Source organism: Excalfactoria chinensis, chromosome 7 (genome assembly GCF_039878825.1).
Source record: "Excalfactoria chinensis isolate bCotChi1 chromosome 7, bCotChi1.hap2, whole genome shotgun sequence".
In the NCBI taxonomy this organism is placed as follows: Eukaryota; Metazoa; Chordata; class Aves; order Galliformes; family Phasianidae; genus Excalfactoria; species Excalfactoria chinensis.
Genome location: NC_092831.1, coordinates 27582367 through 27605913, shown reverse-complemented (window position 1 = coordinate 27605913; position 23547 = coordinate 27582367). Strand labels below are relative to the sequence as shown.

The 23547-nt window shown below is 42.5% G+C and overlaps 1 protein-coding gene across 1 annotated transcript in view; it reads left to right on the top strand.

Annotated features, from left to right (window-relative positions):
- Positions 1 to 23547, top strand: part of CPS1 (carbamoyl-phosphate synthase 1) — a 97802-nt gene that overhangs the window by 29634 nt on the left and 44621 nt on the right. The window contains exons 8-21 of the mRNA XM_072341850.1: positions 1345 to 1434; positions 2507 to 2635; positions 3201 to 3307; positions 3627 to 3768; positions 5756 to 5833; positions 7347 to 7445; positions 8105 to 8200; positions 10706 to 10895; positions 11410 to 11567; positions 12361 to 12489; positions 16789 to 16933; positions 17297 to 17507; positions 20587 to 20785; positions 22985 to 23161. Coding sequence (XP_072197951.1) covers positions 1345 to 1434; positions 2507 to 2635; positions 3201 to 3307; positions 3627 to 3768; positions 5756 to 5833; positions 7347 to 7445; positions 8105 to 8200; positions 10706 to 10895; positions 11410 to 11567; positions 12361 to 12489; positions 16789 to 16933; positions 17297 to 17507; positions 20587 to 20785; positions 22985 to 23161 — 1950 coding nt within the window. The remainder of the gene's footprint in view (positions 1 to 1344; positions 1435 to 2506; positions 2636 to 3200; positions 3308 to 3626; positions 3769 to 5755; positions 5834 to 7346; positions 7446 to 8104; positions 8201 to 10705; positions 10896 to 11409; positions 11568 to 12360; positions 12490 to 16788; positions 16934 to 17296; positions 17508 to 20586; positions 20786 to 22984; positions 23162 to 23547) is intronic.

Below are 23547 nucleotides of genomic sequence, written 5' to 3'. Positions count from 1 at the left end.
AATGGCTTCTTGTGCCCTGACTCTTCCACCTCTGCTCCTGAAATGGCAGTCAGTCACTCATGATGATGGTGAGAGATGTCTTCACGCAGGACATGAGCTTGCTTAAATTCTATAAATCGCTTCAGTCTTTGAGAAGATACCTACTCAAACTAGAACTGAATTAGGATAACACATAGGGAGGAACTGTTAAAAATTCTTGTCCTCTTTATAGAAGGGGTATTATTTTTTTCCTTCTCTCTGGTCATAATCCTCCTTGAAAAGAACTGATTCATCCCTAGCACCAAGACATTCTGGGCATGGATTTTAACACCTTTTCATAAAGAGGCCCAGCTGTGAAATATGAATGTCAGGGAAGCTGATTAAAAGGGAGTTGTTTAGCTCACTTAAGAACTAATAAATAAAATTGATTGCACAAGAAGAAAGACACTTTATCTAAAGAACACTTCCGAATATCAGCTTTCAGGAGCTGAGAAATGCTGAAGGTAAGCACAGAATTGGCTTAGAGAAAGAAGACTGCCTTATGTGCTTATTGATGAGTAGCATTCCCGGCCTGGCATTAACTGCAGTTGTGTAACAAGTAAAATAATTCAACATGCTTAAGAAAGAAGTTCTAGTTAAAACCAGCAGATGAGTGGGTGTACAAACAGTCCAGTTTGAGGACTGGGGCAGGCAACCTGTCCTAGCAATTTATTTTGTGAGATGGGAGCAGCAGCTGGAAGAGAAGGTGCCAAGAAAAGTGTTGTCAGATGTGTAAAATTGTCTGTGTCACATAGCTGTTGCTCAGTGGTAGATAACCAGTCTGTAGCGTGTGATGCTCTGGAAGTCTGCCACAAAATATAGCCAGCCAATGCTATGCCTTGGTCTTACTGTGACTGGCATCTTGGGATGGTGTTTAATGGGTTGGATCTGTAGCTGGTGTGAAGCAACCTTGCTCTACTGACATCGGCACAATGATTTCACTTCAGCTGAAAATCTCTCCCCGTGTATTTGGCAGTTCTCTTGAGCTGTAATGATCTGTGAGAACTGTCTTGCTACTTCACTGCTAATGAGGTGAAACGCAGGAAAAAAAAAGCTTGTCATTAGCTATGGAAACAAGTGCCTTCTTAGGGATTGCTGTCACTGCTGCAATCAACGAGATATAAAATGGTGTTATAATCTCTACTTCAACACAAAAAAAAAAAAAAAAAGGAGAAAGTGTTAATACCTGTGGTACTTCTGGAGACTTCTCTGTGAATTGATTGTTAAGCACCAGTCTGCATGTTGGTAAAGAGTTCTTCTGCTACTAATCTTCCCTGTGTTTTGTGGGGTGATGTATTATTTACATCGTGGTCTGTCTTTTTATAGGAAGTAATGGTATATGGCAAAGGGAACCCGATTAAAATTGTAGCTGTTGACTGCGGGTTGAAGAACAATGTTATCCGTCTGCTGGTAAAGGTAGATCAGTGCTTTATATCCTTTATCTCCCATTTTGCTTTGGTAAAGAGCCTTGTGTGTATTCAGTAGCCTTCCTTCCAGGTGGACATGTTAATTCCAGTAGCGGTTTCCCTCTTAAAATGAAGTACAGGTGATTTTTGTTTTTGGATGATTCTTACGGTCTGTGAAGAGTTCTTGAACTTAAGGCCTGATATTGAGGGGGTAAGGAAGTGGACTTGCCCAGCAGCCTTTCAGGTATAAAGAATTCCAGGAGAGTAAAGAGTTTAAAAGATGTGAGGCACATTGTCTCTAAAGATCAACCAACCCAAACGCTCTCAAACATGAGTCAATAGGAAAAAGTTTTGCAGTGAGAGTGATTGCTGAGTGGCTGAAACAGAGACACAGAAAAGATGTGGAGTGTCTGTCCTTGAAGATACAGGAAGCTAAACTGACCAATGCCTTGGTAACCGCCTTAAAGTGGAAGTCATCTCTGCTTTGAGCAGAGATTGCTTTAGGTGACTTCCTGGGCTCCCTGCAGCCGAAGTTATTGTTTAATTTGAGGATTTTTAGAAAATATTTTTTTGTTAGCACTGAGATGTGGCAGTCCTAACTTCTCTGGCCACATAGGAGGAGTTGAAGGTGGTGTCCTCTCAGTCTCTGGATGTACAAGGTTTACTTGTGTTGGTTTTCTAGTTAATGTGGATGTTCGTCCCTTTTTTGATGTGCAAGACTATTTCTGGCATGTCAAAGAAAGAGGTGGGGAAGCTCTGTGTTAGCAGTTAGGATGAAAGCATTGTGCAAAAGTGAGCATGCTGAACATGCACATACCTCTTTCACATTTCATTACTAAGCTGTAATCTAATTAGTGGATTTCAAAATGACTTGGCAAGTGCTGTGGTGGTTCAAATATGCTGAATCCTACCAGGCTTGTGGAAATAATCTGAGCATAATTAAAAATAGCTTTGCTGTTGTCCCTGGCAAAGGAATGGCTGAAATCACACCTCAACCCATGGGAAAAGAGGACATGGGGAACAGCCTCCAGATATAAATTCATTTATCCTTCTGCTTCCTTCATTGCTTGTTTTTCTCCCAGAAAGGTGCAGAAGTACATTTAGTTCCATGGGACCATGATTTTACCAGCATGGAGTATGATGGGCTCATAATTTCTGGAGGTCCAGGAGATCCCATGAAGGCCCAGGAGGTGATTCAGAATGTCAGAAAGGTACAGTGTGATAGCCAGTAGACCAGTTTTTCATGTTTGCCTTTTTTTTTGTCAAGTTGGTTGAACAGCTGGTTGTACTGACATGTTAAGAGCCAAATGTCATGCAGCTATTTCAGCTTCCTAGGATTTTCTTTGCTTCAGTCCACTGGGAGTTGAGTCTCCAAACCAGTAGATGCAATAAGGCCACACAGACCTTGCCACAGTTGCCTTAGCAGTGCCTTGAAATGCCCTGTACTCACTCTGTCAGCACCTTTGTAACCTTGTGAAAGAGCATCTCTGATTTTTTGGCACTCTTCTTTCAGATAATGTCATACTTAAATGCAAAGTATAATTGTTTATTCCCCTGGAGTGGACTGAGATGCTAAGCTGTGCTTTGAGCCTTGCCTGTGAGGCCTAGGAGAGGAGAAAAATGTCCTTTGTAGGCTGTTGCTACCTTTGCATTCACTATTTTTCCACACGTGGCTGCTGTGTGGGAATTGTAGCAGGGCTAGGAGCTTAGCATGGTTTATGCTGGAATTTCTGAACAGAGATGCTCCAATATCTATTGAAAACCTTTTCTTTTTAGGTCTTGGAGAGCAATCGCCCAGAGCCTTTGTTTGGAATTGGTGTGGGGAATCTAATCACTGGAATAGCAGCTGGAGCTACTTCCTACAAGATGCAGATGGCCAACAGGTGCAGCAGCTCTTCTGCTTCCCAGTGCCCAAACAGATCATCTCAGCATCATTAAAGACCACCAGACAGCAGTGTGTCTTCCTTCTGAACTGTCTTTACAGAAGCTAGTAGTGGCAGTAACACTACTTCAGTCTTGATGTTCTCCTTGCCTTAAATTAGTCTGCCCTGATGTGCATTGCTTTTTTTGTGGGTACTTGGTCTCCACCAAACTGAGGGATAGTGAAGTTTCTCCTAGGATTTGTCGTTTTGTGACATTTAGCCACACCTGGCACTTCTGACTGCTGTTCTCTGACCCTTTCTTTTTCCTTTTTTCTTTCAGAGGACAGAACCAGCCCGTCCTGAATGCAGTGAATGGACAAGCTGTCATCACTGCTCAGAACCATGCTTATGCTATTGACAGTTCTACCCTCCCACCTGGCTGGAAGCCTCTCTTTGTGAATGCCAATGATCAAACAAATGAGGTGAGTGCATGCTTTCCTTTTTTTTTTTTTTTCTTTTTTAATCTGTAGATAGCAGCCTTTAGTGAGTAAAAACTCTGTCTCAACTTATTTTTCCTCCTTGCAGTCAGGTTACCGTTAGTCACCATGACTAAACGTAGTGACCTGACCCTACCTGCTTTACTTGGAGCCCTACCATACAATACATAAGAAGGTGGACCATTAGTTCTCTTGTCTACATCAGCCCAAAATGTACAGCTGCAACAGTGAACTCATGATTTCCCTGGAAACGCTGCCTTATTAACTTCAATGATTTCCCTACTGCAAGTGTACCAATCCATGTCAGAGTACTGTTGCGTTCATTCTGTGTTATGCAGCACAGAACAGGATTGTTATTAGAGTTGAATTTGGTGTGTTAATGTAAATAGAATTCCAAGGCATAAATGTCAGGAGGGAAACAGGCAAGTTACCTCTACAGAACAATTTATCAGATCTGAAGTGACCTTCATGTAAGGAAAAATAAAAAGATTTAAAAAGCAAAACAATAACCTGACTACTAGATTTTCACAGATGAACATGGGAAAGGATAGGAAGTAAAACAAAATCATATTGCTCAGGTCTTTTGAGCTCTGAGACACTGAGAAGGGTCTTAGGCTCTGTAGATGACTGTGATAAATACTGTACGTTAGGCCTAGTGTTGCACATGTCTTACTGTTTATCAGAAAGTCATTGAAATGAAGGACTGTTTCTGTGTCTTCCTCAAAATGGCATAAGTCTCTTAAACCTCTGTAGATATGTCCATGTGTTGGAGGGATGAGGAACAATGCAATTTTAACACTGATGTGCACAAACAGGAACAGGATTCAATGTGCTCTCATATGCAGTCTGTTTTTTTGTTGTTTGGAAAAGAAGAAATACTGGCTGATCTGACTCTTTACAGCTGGACAGGGCCAGTACAGGTTTCCAAATACTGACAAACCATGGAATATTGTGGAAAGATTTGTATGTATGTAGTAATAATGTGAGCATTCAAGGAAAGCTTGACACACTGGTGGTGGTGTTTACTTGGAGGGCAGAAACTCATTGAGGTTGGTAGCTTATCTCACACCGTTGCCCTATCCCAGCATCCTACCCTGCAGCTCTGGATGGCACTGTTGCTCTGTAGGAGCTGCTGGGACTCCTTTGTCCATTCACAAGGGAAGCAGATTATATCAGAACTATTTTTTTTTTTTTTCTGAATTCCCTTTTGATGGAATTTTGATTTCCTCCATCTGGATTCAGGGGCCATGAGTAGTGACAGCTATTGCGTAGTCTAGTGGTAGACCATGCTGGCCTGGTGCTATCAGACTTGGAGTTGAGAAGTTTATTCTGCCTGACGCTAACTGAAAATAAGAGTGCTGTCTCCAAAAACAGCTGTTCAACAGTTCCTCATAGCTATTGCTCATTCAGAGCAGCATTCATGCTTCATCATAAACCCCAAAATGACCTAGACATCATGTGCAAGGCTTTGTGTCAGTATTTAAAGTAAGTTACAGGAGTAGAAAGCGTGACCAAAATCTAGTTCTTCCGTAACAGATGTAGCTATATTGGGGCAGGAAAACCAAAGACACGGGATCCTTCGAGGTGACCTTCTCTTGCTATGAAGTTTTTTACTTCTTTGCCTGGTTCAGAATTTCCTCTGTAGGCAGGCTATCCTATCTGCTCTGTTAAGTGCATGCAATTGAGTACTGCTTGTGATTGTAATGAAAGTGATGTCTCCACTGTGCTTCTCAGCCATGCGCAACTCAGTGATTTAAACAGGCATTGGAACACTCTCAGAGGAGCAAAAGGCTCCATGCCTCCTCAGGTAAGGCATAGTTTGAAGTCTGGGAATGAAATGGGTTTCAATTTGGTAGCTCCTAAAAGCATCCCAGCTCCTTAGCCCTCTGTATTTACAAGGATAAGATCTGGCTTTCTGTTTTCTTGCCCACTCGCAAGGAGGTGTCTAAGATAAATGTTTTTAATCTTGCAGGGAATTATGCATGAGACCAGACCTATTTTCACAGCACAGTTCTACCCAGATGCAAATCCTGGGCCGACAGACACAGAGGTATTGTGTGAGAGTTGATCCAGCCTTACTTTTATGTGCCCTGGGGAGTGTGAATACGTATCAGTTACAATGACAAATCTTTATGGTGGTGATGGTCCTAAATCTTGTTTTTGGAAAAGTTAGGATTCTCACAGAGGACCCAATAATGCATAAGCTTGTTCTGCTTAGTGTGAATCACAGTTAATTACAATCAGCAGCAAGACATCTATTGACTTCTGTGTGCTTTGGATCAATGGTTCCATTCACATGATGTGCGTGCTTTGAGTCCTGGTGGGATTATTTGTGTGTTGGAAGTTACTGGAGTGCTTAAGCCTTTGCAAGATCAGGCTCAAATCTCTTGTACCTGGGGTGATAGCAAAAGGAAAAGGATTTCATCTTAGAGAAAAAAATCCCAGCCAGATGTTTTGTAGTAAAATCATTAACTTTCTAATATATTTTAGTTCCACTTGCAAATTTTATAATTACTGTAGAGTTATGTAGATGAATTCACACTTCCTCACTCTGGTTCTCCCAAGTGAAATGAAATTTTAATCCCCCATCTGTGACTTAGCACAAATTCTGTAACAACTGGTTGTGTAGTCACAGACTAGGACGAAACAACAACAGGGGATGTGGAATGCAGAGGAGGCAGGTCTGAACATAAATATCCTTCTGAGCCTTTCTTGAGAAGGTGGAAGTATACATGGAAGTGCTTATTTTAATCTTAATTTCATGTTGTTGACTAAACTTGTGAGTAAATTTCTTGATATCAAGAGCGTTTTTACTAATTTGATTGACTTGAGTTCTCTGAGATTAACAACCCTCGGCTGTCTGTTCCAAGTAAGTGCACTGTCACTGTTTGGATAGATTTGGTTATTTAGATGTTGTACTGCTAGGCTTACAGGACCCTTGTATGCTCCTTGCCATGGGTGATTGCCTGCAACCAGCTTGATGGACTTAGCTTTGCGAGTGTGGAGACGGATACGGCCAGAGTGTATTCTGCTGTGTCCTGCTGCCTCCTCTGCCTGTGCTGGCTGGCTGCAAGGCAAGCAAGCTTGTGAGATGAGGCACATGCAGACTGAAGAAAAATTCCCTCACAGCTGCTCTGAGATCCCCCCAATATACTAATTTAGCACAAATGACTTTCAGATATACTTTTTCAGATCCCAGCTCTGTAACAGAATCCATTCCACGCGATTCACTTGAGGCATTTAAGTGTATGGTTTTCTGTATATTAGCTTTCAATGTGCACTCATTCATTCTACTGTCAGCTTTACACAAACAGAGCGTGCAGATGTGATTTATGTGTTTTTTCCCTGATATGACCTCACTTTCTTGAATGCAACTTTGTCAGATAAACCAAAGTCACTATATATAATGGCCCTCTCCTTTCTGATGAAGAGAAATCTGCTTTCTAAAGGCGGTGGAGTAGAGTTGATAGCCTGCACTCCCAAATGGCCTGCTTTTTCCTTGTTTGCTTGTTATTAGTTGTGTTCAACTTTGGAGATTAAATACTTGTGTTTGTTTTTCCCAGTTCCTGTTTGATTCATTTATCTCCCTGGTTAAGAGAGGGAAAGGCACTACCATTGCTTCGGTCCTGCCCAAGGCTGGAGCAACAGCTTCTAGAGTGGAGGTCAGTGTACAGATGCACTTCATTCCTGCCTGTCAGTGAGTCTAGGAGCTTGCTGGTTCCTGCTGAATCCACCATACAAAGTGGCATAAGAAGCAGACCGTGGAAGGAGGCCTCCCTTACAAAAGGTTTTTCTTGCTGTGTTACTGACTCCCTTTTCTTTCAGAAAGTTTTAAGATATGACGTGACATGTAATTTTCTTTCTAGTTCTCCCAAGAAGGGTGCACTCCCAGCAGCATATGAAGTGCCAGGGATAATCTGGCCATGAGGTTTTGTCTCAGCATCATAATGTTGATGCTCTCTGATGCTTAGCAAATAAGTCTGAAATTTCTAGCGTGAGCTGAATTTCATACAGTATTGCTATCTTAGAAAGCAGCTGGACTCTGTGGGCAGCCAAAATGAGGCACGGTTCTCTTTAAGTATGTTACAATTGACACGTTTGTTGCATGCCTTATATGCAAATCATGTTTCTCAATCCAAAGAGTTATGAGGGAAGTCCTGGAGAAATACCTTTAGAAGAAAAACTGCAGTGTTTTTGGAGGTGACTTTCATTTTCTTTTTAGGATGTGTTATCTAATTGGAGGCTGTTCTGTGCTGTATAGTCACCATTTCAACATCTCCACCACAATATTGACTTTCTCCATTCTGTTTCACACCTGTAGGTCTCCAAAGTTCTCATTCTAGGATCTGGGGGTCTGTCGATCGGTCAGGCAGGGGAATTTGATTACTCTGGATCTCAGGCTGTGAAGGCTCTGAAGGTGAGAAGGATACTTGAAAAGTACTAACCTAACTTGACATACTTTGCTTTCTCACAGAGAACTATGCCTATCCAACTGTGGTATCACATGGGCATGGAAGTTGGTAAGAAGAAATGGCTATGGGAATACTTAGCCATTTTTTGTTTGTGATTTTTTTTGGTTGAGTGATCTGAGTTGACCAACAGTCTGAGCAGTTGTAGCAGCTGCCTTCAGAGAAGATGGTAATTGTGAACTGCTCTAACTTAAGTCAGGGCCATTCTATTCCTCTGCTGATCTTGAAGTCAGAAAATGGGGGAAAAAATAATTAAATCAATTACAATAATCTTAAATATAATCTGTGGTCAGTCTAGGTTGGTCCTAATGTTATAGTGCATCGTGTGTTGTATATGCTTTGTGCTCTGTATTGCTGTTGCTGGCTATTAGTGTGAAATGACCATGTTTTCAGGAAGATGAGAACAAGTTTAGGAGTGGGGGATGACAGAGAAGGTGAGTGCAGATAATGACCTGAGTTAGAAAAGAGGCACCTCTTCCCCTTCTTTTCTCTTTCGTCCTTCAAACTCATCTCCAGTTTGTGGATGAAAACCCTCCTTAATGATAAACATCCCTCGCTTGACCTCCCACAGTGCCCTTTCCTTTCCTGTGGCCACCATCTAGCACCTCTGATCTGCTGTAGGCTAATCAGCCATTCTAGCAGCAGCACTTGCTCTTACTGACCTTGCCTCTGGTGATGTGATATACAGCTGCGTGCAGGAGAGAAGGCAGTGGCTACCAGAGCATGGATGGGAGAGGAAAGGGACAATTAACAGCAGACAGAAAATAGATGTCTTTCTCCTAGATATCTGGTTTTTATTTTCTTCTAAATAATCGATATGGATTCTCACTGCTGGAAGCTCTGATTTGCTCTGCTATGTAGTTCTGTTCTTCTGAGTCTGCTGGATGCCAACTCCTTATAAGAAGGTGCTGCTGTTTACATTCAGTCCTTTGCAGTTATGTGTACGCCCTTATCTAGGACTAAGACATTGTGGATCTGGGACTGCCCCAGTCAGTGAATTTGCATTTGCAAGAATGCTTATCGAAGGCAGGAAGATACCCCAAAGAGTGAAGCCTGGAAGCATCTGTGAATAACAGAGACCAGGCTATGGTCATCCACAAACTTTCTTGATAACTTGCATTGGGGATTCTCCCAGCTGTTCTGAGTACAGGTGGATCTTACATAGAAGGAGGAATGGAGTGCTCTGAAGTATTGTTATTTCACTATTTTAGTTAGGTTATGAAGAAATTCTCCAGTTAGAATGGGTACCTATTTTGCAGAATGCAGTGTACTTAATAAAACAAATAAAAAAACGAACAGGTGAAGTTAGAGGAAAAAGTTGCAAAGACAAACAGGGACTGGATTAAAATCTAGCATCTCGAATAACAGGGCCTGGGGGCGTTAATTCTGCTCGTTGTTTATTTTCTTCATCTCTGCCAGCTGGTCCTTAAGACACCTTGCCCCAGGTAAGTTGGAAAGAAATGATGATATACGGGTAGGCCATCTTGCTGGAGAGTCATGTACCTTCACTCTCCCCATTTCATTACAGTAGAAGTGGAGCTGTGAATTTCTGAGCGCATTTCAGGGAAATAGTGACTTGGTCACTGAACTACCCTGCAGTGGCATGAAAACTACACAGAAAGTAGTCATTAGTCTAAAACTGAAATAGTTTCTGTGAGGAATTTGGTTCTTCTATTCTTCCCCTGCTCCACACGTTTTTAAGGAAAGTTTATCTTTGTGTATTTCTGCTTTCGTTTCAGTTTGTTCTGAAAGTTTCTGTTTTTCTTTCTTAGCCTCTGCTACTCACATGTGGCAAACTTTTCTCTTAAAATGTATTTTGCATTGATAGTTGGCATTATTTCCAGAGGGTTTATGTACACGTAGCAACTTAGTGCCTTACCAGAAATTGATGGATATTAGGATGAATTCTCATAAAAATGAGTCCAGAATCCTTGCTCTTTCCAGTACGACTTTTAAATAAAACAGGAATATGTCACCCTTGGCCTATCTGTGATTGAGGTGTGGTTTTTATTATTATCTTTTTAAGAATGGCCACAATCTGATTTCCTTAGCAAAACTTGGTTAGTTATCTCTTTACGCGCTAATATGTTGAGAGTGAGAAGAGTTGATCTGCCCAGCTCTTTTCAGGCTTTTCTGTTGTTGAGCAAGCTGTAGTGAAATTGTCTGTAGTCAAAAGAGTGGGAAAACCATCATCACTACAGAAGGAAGCAGATTACAAACTTTACTGTCTCTATCTCAGTTTCTCATCCACGACATACTTTATACAGCAGAATAAAGTTCTGGCTAACCTTTGCCTTGCATATAGAGGCAGAGACTTTGTCTTTCATATCTTAGGGAACCTACATTCTGCTGCTGGTGGCACTTCTTGTTGAACCTTTTCTCACCTTGCTGCTGGTAATATTGTTTGTTTTTACCATGTATGCCTAGTTTAAATGCAGATTTTCATTTTTCAGGAAGAAAATGTAGAAACTGTCCTCATGAATCCCAACATTGCTTCAGTGCAGACCAATGAGACTGGCTTAAAGCAGGCTGACGCAGTGTATTTCCTTCCCATCACTCCACAGTTTGTCACAGAGGTCATCAAGGCAGAGCGTCCTGATGGATTAATTCTGGGCATGGGTGGCCAAACAGCTCTCAACTGTGGTGAGTTCAGTACAGGCACCTTGGCAGCTCTTGCAGGTGAATTCGTTGCTATCACCACTTAGGCAGACGTACAAGATCTGTGATATGTTGCCCAGAAGTGCAGACAGAGATGGCTGACCTTGGGGAGAAAAAGTAACTGGTGAACTGTGAGCATAGCATCTAATCACTGCTTTTGATACTTAAAAGTAATGCATGTATCCTGCGATGGAGCTCATTTCTTGCTTAGTACAGATCAACTGAGGGTAGTCAGACTATGGAGGTGGAAATCAATTGGAAAAGTTAGCCTCATTTACCTTCTTGCAACATTATCCAACTGCACTGCTTGTTTCTTGGATGACCATCAAGCAGTGCCTTAGTCAGTAATTCTGTGTTTGTTAGATTTTAGGCTGGAAGTGCTTGTATCAGAATAATGACTTTATTTGTTGATGAGAGCAGGCAAGTGGTCAGGTAGTCAGCTTCTGGGCACTTTCTTCTTTGTTAACTGTAATGCCTCAAAACTATGTTTGCTCTGCAGGAGTGGAGCTCTTCAAGCAAGGAGTCCTGCAGCAGTATGGTGTGAAGGTCCTAGGTACATCAGTTGAATCCATCATGGCTACAGAGGATAGAAAGCTTTTTTCTGATAAACTCATGGAGCTAAATGAAAAGATTGCTCCTAGCTTTGCAGTGGAATCGGTAAATCACGCACTTTTGAAGATGTGATTACTATTATTGTCGTGAGGATTATTTATTTATTTTTTAAATCTAGTTTTGTTTAGTGAAATCTAACTACAAGCTTAGCTTGTGCTGTTTCATCAGCACTCCACAAGGATTAGTGCTGGTTGACAATGATTTAAAGTAGATGAAAATGCAATTAAGCACTTGGAAAGCATAAGCTAATTTATCCATTGGAAAGCAAGTTGGGGGGTTGTGGGGACTTGTGTGCTGCAGATTAAGTTTACAAAACTTTGTAACGTTTCAGTAGCTGGTTGGTTTTGTTGTTTGTTTTTGTTTGTTTTTTTTTTTAATTTAAATTTACACAAGCCTTTTAGGCTTATGGTTTCTGGTCATCAAACTCAGCAATGCTGAACCCTGAGGATGAGAATGAGAAGCAGTAATTGGTTCAATGGAAGGCATGTTTGAGTTTGGAGGGAAGTCTCAAACCAGGATGTCTGTTGAAAGGGTTATTTGATGCTTTAATGTGCAAAGGCAGACCAGGTAAGGATATGGGAGACAGCAGCAAAGCCCACACTGCTAAAGACAGAAGTTGCCATCTTGAGCCCATGTTCCACTTGCCTGGTTTTTTGGGTTTGGTTTTTTATTTGGCAGAACATGGTAATATTAAAAATCCATTTCCATTCTTTTCAATTTGTCAAGGGACAGTTTAATGTCTTGGTGATGGTATTTCCAGTTAACAGAGTAATATGATGTGGTTGACTTTATTTCTCTGAATTTGTTCTCTCTGTAACATAGTCTTCTCTCGTTTAAGATTGAAGATGCTTTGGCGGCAGCTGAGAAGATCAGCTATCCGGTCATGATACGTTCTGCTTATGCCCTTGGTGGTTTGGGGTCAGGTGTATGCACTGACAAGGAAAGTTTGCTGGACCTTGGTACGAAGGTATGTCTGTGACTGCAAGCTCTGGGAATACAGTCTGGACAGATTATGATACTTTTTTTACATGGTTTCTATCCTAATAGTTACAGACGCTGGAATTATACTCATACATACTCTACTTTTCATCTTACCTGTAAGATGTTTTCCTGACTGCTTCACATACCTTCTTTTCATAATTCATGCTGCTGACTTGGAGAATGAAAAGGGTTGATTGACAGACCTGTTAATGAGAAATTGGCCTTAATTTGAGCATTTGTGCAATTTTGGTCTGACTGGAATCGTAGTGGGGTATTTTCACCACTTTTAGGAGTGAATGGCATGTGAAAGGTGTCAAGGAGCGTGAAGCCTTTGCAAAGCTCAGTGATGGCGGTGGTATCGGAGTCAGAAAGCTTTGAAGTCTTGGGCTTCTGCTGTGTTTGTGTCTGAAGGTGCTCTTTCTTTTGCCATTACTCTTCTTTTCTGAAGGGGGTGATACTCTTCATCATTTGGCTGTTGCTGGCTGTGAGGGATGAACTTTTGCTGTAGGAAATCCAGCATTGTTTTCATTAGATTTGCTGTGAGAGGTGAAATTGTTGGGAAAAAGCAAGAAAAATGCTGTAGGAGCTGTGTGTGAAAATGCCTTTTTTTCATGCATCCCATCCTGCTGTCATGCAAACAAGTTCTGGAGCCCTGCAGCAGTGCTGAGCACAGAGCTGTCAGGCACCACCTGTCTCAGGGCTGACAGGGCTGGAAGCAGTGGGTGCAGGCCTGGGCTGGGCCTCACAATGTAGAGTCAAGCTGTTCCCACTGGGGAGTCTGGGAGGGGACACAAGTGTCCCAGGACAGACCCTGAAGTACTAAAGATGGAGAGGCACTTACTGGCTTTACTTTGTTATTGTTATCATTATGGTCCTTTTAAACTGTATTGTCCTTTTCAATTTATTGTCCTGACTTGGAAAAGAGTCCAAATGGAGCAACTGGAATGGACCTTCACGCTGAACTTGAGCCCTTCTTCCCATCCTAATGGTGTGGTGAGCAGGACTAAGGAAGTCATCCTGCCCCTGTACTCAGCATTGGTGAGGCCTCACCTCGAGTACTGTGTCCAGTTTTGGGCACCTCAGCACAAGAAGGACATGGAGGTACTGGAGCAGGTCCAGAGAAGGGCAACGAGGCTCGTTAAGGGCTTGGAGAATCAGCCCTATGAGGAGAGACTAAGGAAGCTGGGGCTGTTTAGTATGAGGAAGAGGAGGCTGAGGGGAGACCTTATTGCCGTCTTCCAGTACCTGAAAGGTTCTTACAGTGAGAGTGGGGCAGGTCTCTTCTCACTACTGACTTGTGACAGGACGAGGGGAAATGGCCTCAAGTTGCGCCAGGGCAAGTTTAGGTTGGATATTAGAAAGAACTTCTTTACAGAAAGGGTGGTTAGGTACTGGAATGGGCTCCTCAAGGAGGTGGTTGAATCGCCATCCCTGGATGTGTTTAAGAGCCGCTTGGATGTGGTACTCAGGGATATGATTTAGCAGAAGTTTGTTGTTGTGGTATTGTTTTGTGGTTGTTTTTAAGAGATAGGCTACTGGTTAGGCTGCGGTTGGACTTGATGATCTTCAAGGTCTTTTCCAACCTGAGTAATTCTATGATTCTATGATTCTATGATCCAAACCAAAGTCTTCTGCTTCTCCAAAGGCACAGCTTGCCCCTGTAGCTTCTCGTGACACTGCCTGGAGGCTGCAGGGAGCTCGGGGCTGTCCACATAGCAGTTCAGTGGACACCAGTCCCAGTCCTGCCCTCTTCTTTAGGGCTCACCTATAGGAAGCAAGGAGATTGGGGCTGTCTGCTGGACACCTTCTGTTGTACCAGCACAGCATCTCAGTGGACACCAGCCTCAGTCCTACCCTCTTCCTTACGACTCACCTGGAGGCAGCAGGGAGCTCAAGGACATCAGCTGGACTTCTCTTGCCCCAGCACAGCAGTTCAGTGAACACCAGTCTCAGTCCTGTCCTCTTCCTCAGGGCTTGTCTGGAGGATGCAAGGAGTTCAAGGCCTGGACTCCTCCTTTTATCCCAGCCACAGCAGCTGAATGGACACCGGTCCCAGTCCTGCTTTCTTCAGGACTCACCTGGAGGTGGCACAACACTGAGGGTTATCCACTGGACTACTGTTTTCACAGCTCAGCAGCTTAATGGACACCAATACCAGCCTCACCCTGTTTAGGGCTCACCTGGAGGCTGCAAGGGAGCTCAGGACAATCTGCCGGACTCCTTCTGTTGCCTGAGCGCAGCCCAGTGAACACCAGTCCAAGTCCTTTCCTTTTCCCCAGAGTTCGGGGAAGAAGAGGGGAGAGGTGCTGGGAAAAGGTGGGAAATCAGGAAAGAAGGGGGTGTGTAGCAGCTGTCACAGGGGCTCTCTGGAGGATGGTGTCATTTCAATGATGAGATGGAAATAGAAAGCCCCTGGTGCGCTGCCAATGCATGTGACGACATATCTGGGCAAGCATGATGTGATAGCATTGGCTCGGCCCTGATGGAGATGGATCCACCTCCATCAGCTCTTCCTCCGGAGGCAGATCCACCTCCCTAAACCATGGGCTAAATATCGTCTTCAGGTGGATCAGTTTCCATTGGTTCAGGCTCGCTGCTGCTCCCCTGGATCTTAAGCTTCTTTGGAGGAGGATCCATCCTCCTCCAGAAAGGTGGGAGGGATGGAGAGAAAGAGAGCACTGGATAAATCGCTTCTTGGGTCAGGAGGCTACAAGATGCAGGTCACTCACAGACTGAGGGTCTGTTGACAGGGACCCCGTACACACAGTGGTGTTGTCAGGGAGTTGCCTCGTGACATCATTATGGCATGGCTCTGTGACCATAAGAATGTCCCATGATAAGCAAAACATGGCTGTGCCGGGCAAGGGGAGGCTGTGGCCTGAGAGTTGCCCTAGCTGCCACTCAGTGGGATTTTGCAGGGTTCTGTTTTCAAATCAGTTCTCTTGAATGTTTTCATTGATGACTCCAATAATGATCTGGATGTTAAGTAAATTTGTGGATGATGCTACACTGGGAGTAGTGTTGACTTCCCTGAGGACAGAGAGGCCTCGTGCCTGGATCTTGACAAATGTGCGAGTTCTCTCCATGTGCCTGAAGAAAAGCAGGTGCTGGTTCTGCACCTGGGATGGGGCAGCCCTGGCTTTAAGTACAGACTGGGGGATGAGAGGCCAGAGCACAGACCTGGAAAAAGGACCTGGGATTTCTCGCTGCTTGCAAGTTGAACCTGAGCCAGCAACATGTCCTGAAGCCTGAAGGGCCGACTGGAACCTGGGGTGTAGCAGGCCCAGGGCTACCAGTAGCTGAGGGAGGGGTTGTCCCATTGCTCTGCCTAGTGCAGCCCCATCTCCAGCACCAGGTGTAAGGTTTGGATTTGGGTGATCCTGTGTGGAGTGAAGTGTTGGATTCGGACAGTAACAAAGGAGAAGCATGGATTATTTTACACTCATAGTTAGGTTTTCCCACTGCGTTACTGCAAGTTCAGCACCCACTTAGTCTGGGTGAAATGCTACTGTACAAGTTGTTTCTTCTATTATGTGAGTTTGACAACTGAGCTAAGGGCCTTATTGGAGTAAAAGCTTAAGCTAGCTGCAGAGAGGACAAGTCTGTAAGCTGATTCATGTGCTGAGTAAAAAGTAAGAGCTCTGCGAAAGGATGGACTGATAATATGCCCATTTTAAGCAAGATGTGATTAATGTTTTCTATCTTCTAATATTGCGTCCATTTGTTCACTTAGATTATGCTCATTTTTTTCAGTTTTGTCTCTTGTGTTGAGGAGTGCTTGCTGGATTAGTTTAAGAGTAAATCGTGAATCATGCTTCTGGTTAGTATGTCAATGATAAGTGACATTATTAGTGCTATTAATTAAGTAGTGCTTGCTGGCACCCGTATTTCTTATCATTTAGTTGCTCAGCTTTCTGTGGAGTTGTCCAACTGAATTCCATGGAGCTACTCTTGTGCGTGAGACCATGTCTTTGTTGTGTGATTGAATCCTTAGGTATTTTTATATTCCCAGTGGTTACTTATATGCCATTGTAATCTTAAATGCCCTGCTCCTTTAACCTGTTGTGCCTTTCAAATAAAGGTAAGAAATGTATTTATTTATTTTAAAGAGAATACAAATTGCTTGTCATCTGTGCAATGAGCTTCACTTACCCTTATTTTCCAGTGTTCATAGTGATCTGGGATGTCTGGAGAGGAACAGGAACCTTAAATTTAGGGGTGTTTTTCTTTTGTTGTTGTTGTTTGTTTTTTTTTTTACTGTGCCTTGTCTCTGATGTATTTGTAGGCATTTGCAATGACTAAACAAATTCTTGTGGAAAAGTCAGTTGTGGGCTGGAAGGAGATAGAATACGAAGTTGTGAGAGATGCTGCTGATAACTGTATTGCAGTCTGCAATATGGAAAACATAGATGCGATGGGAGTCCACACAGGTAGGATCACAGGAAGTAACTTTTGTTAACTGTTCTATGCAGTAGTTTACACAGTTCTGTGATTGATGAAGTGGGCTCTAGAAATGCTCTTCAGGTTTTCAGTGAAGCCAGATAGTGTGTAAAACAAGTATTGTTAGGCTGAGCCCCCAAGTATCATACTGTTTTTCATAAAACGGCTTTTAGTTTCCCCAAAATCCAGTTCTAGGCCTCTGACTGTCTTTGCTTTTCATTTCATTCGGTTTTAAAGTTAGTGATAACTTCACTAGCAGCAGTGGTTTAGCAAACAAAGCAATGTATGTGGCTAGAATTCACTGCTGCTGAACTGTTTCTCATTTTCCTGCTCTGTTGCCTTGTGACAAACAGGGGATTCCGTTGTAGTGGCTCCGAGCCAGACACTCACTAATAAGGAATTTCAGATGCTGAGGGATCGTGCCATCAAGGTTGTCCGATATTTGGACATTGTGGGAGAATGTAATATCCAGTTTGCTCTGCATCCAACTTCCCTGGAATACTACATCATTGAAGTTAATGCCAGACTTTCAAGAAGTTCAGCATTGGCATCCAAGGCAACAGGGTAAGTTTATTTAAAGAATGAGCACTAAAACAATATGAACAAACAAAAAGTGGAGAACAACGTAATTATGGAAAGGCAGTTGGGTTAGTGTGTTATTTAAATGTGTAAATGACAGCTGTGAGTATGGAGAGTTTCAGCATCTGCTTTCCATGCAGTTAAGACAAGGATGCATAAGCCTAATTTGCAGCAAGGTAGATTGAAGTTGGCTGTTTGGGAGAACTCTGGAGCAGTCAGGGCAAGATGAATTGCCTGGCAAGTTTCTAAGAACAGCTTCTGTCAGCATCTGCTAGGAGTGACCCTGGGAGAGTCTGTCCTGCTGGGAGATGGAAGAAGGGGTTAGTGAGCCTTCTGAGTCTGTTCCAGCCTGCTGATGCTGAAGGGAAAAACTCCCAGGAGCTGTGTGGGAGGGGAGCCTAATAGCTGTCCTTACAAAGCATATCCGCTGTATCCATATGTTAGCTGCACATCACCTCTGGGACCCAAATCTGTCAAATTGATGCGAATGGTATTAGTTTGCCTTTGTTTTGTTGGCTAATCATAAACTAATCAAGGTAAGAATGGCCAGAGCAGCCTGTTTAAAAATAGGCTTCCTAATTGTGCTTTGCAGATGCTGTTGAGAGGTGCAAATTATGGATTAATTTACAGTTTTCAACAACTTCAGTGGTTGTTGAAGTGCTGTAGCAGAGTGGAGATTAGTCATGATGATGGACAGTGGTTATCTGGATTGTTTTCTTTTTCAACAACAGACTTGAAGCTAAATATAACTGTTTTTATGATCTCACCATAGGTGTGATATATTTAAAAGGGTAATAAAGTGAGACTCTGATCTAGGTAGCTTTACAGTGTATTGGGATAGGAAGTTGAAGGAGTGCTCAAGCACAGTAATCTTCCATTACATTGAGGGAAAATCACCTCACATCTGCTTTTCTCACAAAACAGCAAGGGTTTGGCTTTTGAATGATGTGCTGGAAAGGCTGGAGCTACTTGGGTTACTGGCAACTTTGTGTTGAGAGCTTTGGGTGTAATGAAGCACTGGAGGATTTCCTAAGAGCTGTTGCAAATGGACTGTGTCTGATTGGAAGTGGCTCAAGAAAGTCATCACGAAACTGGCTTTGCTATCAGTGTTGTAGGAAAAAGATCTTGAGGGAGGGAGCTGTTTGCAGTGAAGAAGGTTCCGAGAAGAATGTTTGGATTTGGTCTGCAACTCTATGTGATGCCTGGATTCAGCTAAAGATTTTATTTTTCTTTTCAGATGGCACTCATGAACAGTGACCTCACATATTCATTACTGTGAATGAGCCAAAGACCTTGAGATTTAATAGAATCATGTAAGGGCTTGGGTTGGAAGGGACCTTTAAAGTTTGTTCAGTTCTAACCCCCTGCTCTGGGTTGGTTGCCCCCAGCAGCTCAGGCTGCCCAGGGCCCCATCCAACCTGGCCTTGGGCATCTCCAGGGATATGAGGCATCCACAGCTTCTCTGGGCAGCAGTGCCAGGGCATCACTGGCCTCTGTGTAAAAAATTTCCTCGTAACATCTAATCTTAATTTACCCTGTTTTGGTTTGAAACTATTCTCCCTTGCCCTATCCCTATCTGCCTTTGTAGAAACTTGCTCTCCCCTGTCAATATCAGTTTACGCTGACAGTATCATAGGAAGTTAGCCTGAGGACTGGCTGATACATACAATACCTTATACAGCAGTGATCTGGCTGCTTATGCAGTGTGTATCTTATGTTAGAGTAGTTCAGCTGTCAGTACCAGTCATGAAAAAGTATGTGGCGTAAGTGGAAGATGTGGGGATTCTTGGTGAATTTTCAAGATGAGATTTTTTGTCTGATACAGGAATAAAGTTACTTGTCTGCTGATGAGGTTTTTCCATCCAACTAAACACTGTGAAGGATGATATCTCTAGCAAAATGAGAGCAACAGACTCACTTTGTTTCTTTTCCTCCAGCTGAGCCAGCTTCACAGAACTGTCATCTCCATTCCTTTTGCCATCCTTGACCTAACTCTGTTTCAGTGTAGACTGTTGAAGCCCCCAGTGTTGAATTTTCTTCTTGTGATTCTTGTCTTCAAATGAAAAGTAAAATCTTTGTGGTATGGGGGAAAAACATAACTTTCTGCAATAGTGTGGGGAAGCCACTTTGTTCCTTGAGGAAAAGGAGAATAAAAGACAGTAACATGCAAAGAATCCCTTGAGGTTTATATCCTTCATTTTCTAAATGAAAAAACATGAACTCTGGTATTCATCTATGCTGCTACCAAATCCTTGGCAGAAGTGCAGGCTGTAAAATCTTGGTGTTAGCCAGAGAGCTGAGGCGATTAGCCTTCCTAATTGACAAGGCTATGCTTGTGTGTTCAGTGGTCCATGAATACTGATGGTAGTCCTGGCTCCCAGCCCTTGCAGGGAACAAACCAGGGTCGCGGCCTCTGCAGGGTTACAGGCATGTCTCGTGCAGTTATAAAGTTGATAATACACTGGATGATATGTGGTTATAGCACTGTGTATCAAATATGTCTTTCACCTAAGGCATGTGATATTGTCTTTATGATGTCTGTCCTTAAGACTATAAGGTAATTAGTCTTAGTGTTTATATGGTAGACTGTCTGCAACTGCAAACAAGCAGGAGTTCTGTCACCTACCATGTGCAAAGCAGAGTTCAGGCCCTCATATGCTCAATATTTGAAAGTATAATAATGAAAATAGACCCATATTTCTAATTTCACATGTGATGAGACAAGGAGATGCCGTGTTAAAAGGGTTTTGGTGACAAAGGCCAAGAACCCAATCCAGATGTCCTGAACCTTGGTTCCACAGCTTAAACTCTGGGCTCTTGCTTTCTTTTCAACAGCTGGTTAATATCCAGAGAGTAAAGGCAAGAAGGGTGAAATTGTATCGGTAAGCTTGAGACTATCTTTTTAGACCACCAGTATGCCAAGAGTAGTGAACTGTTGCAATTTGGTATAGCAAATAGTTTTATTAAAACAGAGACCTATGAGGTTTTATTGTCATTTGCAATACTAGCAATTGCAAAAGCAGAGTCATTCCTACTCTACCATTCTCTGTTTCTTCTGTGGCAGGTATCCACTAGCATTCATTGCTGCTAAAATTGCCTTGGGGATTCCCTTACCTGAGATCAAGAATGTAGTGACAGGAAAAACCTCAGCCTACTTTGAGCCCAGCCTTGATTATGTTGTTACCAAGATACCCCGCTGGGATCTGGACCGTTTTCAGGGCACCTCCAACCGGATTGGAAGCTCCATGAAGAGCGTGGGAGAGGTGAGTATAAGAGCCTGTCCATTCCTTCCATTCTACCATTTGGGAAAGCCACTGATCGGAAATTCTCAGAGTATCCTTCTTACTGAACCCAGTGGCTTCTGAAGATGTTAATTCACCTCAAGTTCTTCCTAACTGATACTGTATTAAACTGAAATGAGTTTGAGCTTTGTGATCTTGGCTGTCAAAGTAAAGATTCATAAACAGTTTGACTTTTAATGGAAGAGACCACTTTGAATCAGCTGAGATCAAATGCACCCTTAACACTCATGATAAGACTTCTGGAGTTATCTTTTGTTGGGAATTTGGTCAAGGTCATTAATTAGGAGTATTACATCAAGAATTGTGGTTGCGATTTTCAGTGATACAGATGAACAACAGCTTTCAGTTGCTCCTTTAGTTGTTTGTCCTTTTGTCCTCCCTGTTAAAACCATATGCCAAATCTTACCTACTTCTGCTCTTGAAATCCTAGCACAATGCATAAAGCTGTTCTGAAGTTTTGTTTATCTTAGTGATTAAGTCTCTCATATCTGGAATGTGACAGCAGGACTTCTAAATGCTGATTTTTAAGGTGTCTGTGACAATAGCAGCTTTTTCAGACTGAATTTGAAGAAGTGGAAACTGTATAAATTATTCTCCTAATTAACTAATTACATATCAGGTATCAAAGCAAAATAATTATTTTATATATTTTTTTCAGCCGCCTTTTTCTCCTAATGCTTTTCAAGTAGATATTTGATTTAATTATTTTGACATGAGCCTTTCCTAACATCAATTCTACCTTGCTCAGACAATGAGCTTTCATCACAATTGAAGGGATTAATTAGACCTTCATTTTCCATTTGCAGTTTTGGCTTTCAGTGTCAATGAGGTGCTTTTTTGTGTGTGTGTTTTTCTTTTCTTCAGTGAGTTGATACTTACTGATATTAACCCTCTGTGCTTATGAGTTTTTGGACCATTCTTTGGAATTGGAGTTCCAAATACGGTTGCATTGTGCACCTTCAGCTGCATGGCAATCACTTGCTGACCATATGTATTTGCAGGAGGAAGTACTGAGTCCTTCCTTTTGCTGTATGCCACAAAAGCAGAACCACACAAATGCCCTGTCCTTCTCATCTTTTAATGCTGGGTAAAGTGAGGGAGGAAGAGGGATAAAAAGAGTCAGAGCCCCAAATGTGCTTGTCTACTACTGCTGAGGGTGGACTGAAATGATGGTGGAGAAGCTGAAGAGACTCAGCTTTCTCCAAGAGGAGAAGCATGTCTTTGAAGCAAAGGGCTTCTGGCAGCTTTGTGTCTGTTAGTATGGCACAGCCATCCCCTTACGCGTGAACCTAGAAGCAGATGGCAGCACCTATTGCATTTTTATTAATTGAACAATCTGGCCTGGCCTGTGGTTTTTTTTTTTTTTTTTTTTTTTTTTTTTTTTTTTTTTTTTGTTTTGTTTTGTTTGTTTGTTGTTTTTTTTTTCCAGAGCTCTGTTGTGCTGGGCCAACAGCCTGGAGCTGTAAGGAAGGAGAAAAAATGTTATTTTTTAATTTGACATTTTCCAGTGCTTTGCCTGTGGAGATTTTTACACAGCTAGGATTTTGCCGTACTGAGCATCTAGAAATTTGAGTAAGGGCTCTGTTGTACCTCATGGACTTTTGCAGAGAAAGTCTTTTTTTTTTCTATTGGAACTGATGTCAAGACTTAAAGAGGGAAACCCCGGCACTGCTTGCCAAGCAGGAATAATTCTTTAAGAGAGCCCTCTCAGGAGAGTGTCACTTTTAAATGTAATTTACAGGAAGAGGAGCAGATTTCTTCTGCACCTTAAAATTCCCACTGCGAGTTTCTCTCTCTAACAGGTTGTTAAAAAGAAATATCCTTCTGTATCACCACACCCATGCTGCTGCATAATGCTTTCTACAATGCTTCCAAGCTGTTTTCAAGGAGAACAGCGACTTGCTGTACTTAACGGGTAGGTAGACAAAAGCAGAACAGCCGCTTGTCTGAAACTCCCTGTTGGTAATTACTCGCAGTTGGGCCTACGAGTGTGACTCCCACTGGTTTTAAAGCCAGTATGGCTATCTTAAGGAGTGGGTTTGAGGGCTGTCATCTTTCTGTATGTTCATCGTTACGGTTTGAACTTGCACCCATCTGTTATTTGAAGGACAGATGGGTAGCAGCTCCCTGTAACTAATGTGGAAGTACTCTCTGTTACAGGTCATGGCTATTGGCCGCACTTTTGAAGAGAGCTTCCAAAAGGCCTTGAGAATGTGCCACCCCTCTATAGATGGCTTCACTTCACATCTGCCCATGAGCAAAGCCTGGCCAGACAACACAGATCTCCAGAAGGAACTGTCTGAACCATCCAGCACTCGAATATATGCAATGGCCAAGGTAACAGAAGATTGAAAGCATTTGACCTATGTCCCTTGAGTTATGGCTACCAAACTGTGTGAACTGAGATGGCAGAAGTTGAGCATTTTTCTCCCCCTTGTTTTCCTTTGCCAAGCATACTTAGTTCATTTGCGTAGCATCTTTGTTGCTGAAGTAAAATTTGTGGCAGTGCCAGCAGAAATCTGAATCACTTCTTTTGCTTGGTCCTTTAATAGAATTGTTTGCTAAATATTAGCTAATATTCAGCCTTTATTTATGCTAGTGTAATTGACAGTTAAAGCCAGTCTACTTGGCAGATTACCATTAGTTTTATGGAAAGGGAAGAAGTTAACAAAGAAGATCCTCGTGAACTGAAACAAGGGATGATAGACTGGTGAGCTGCAGTC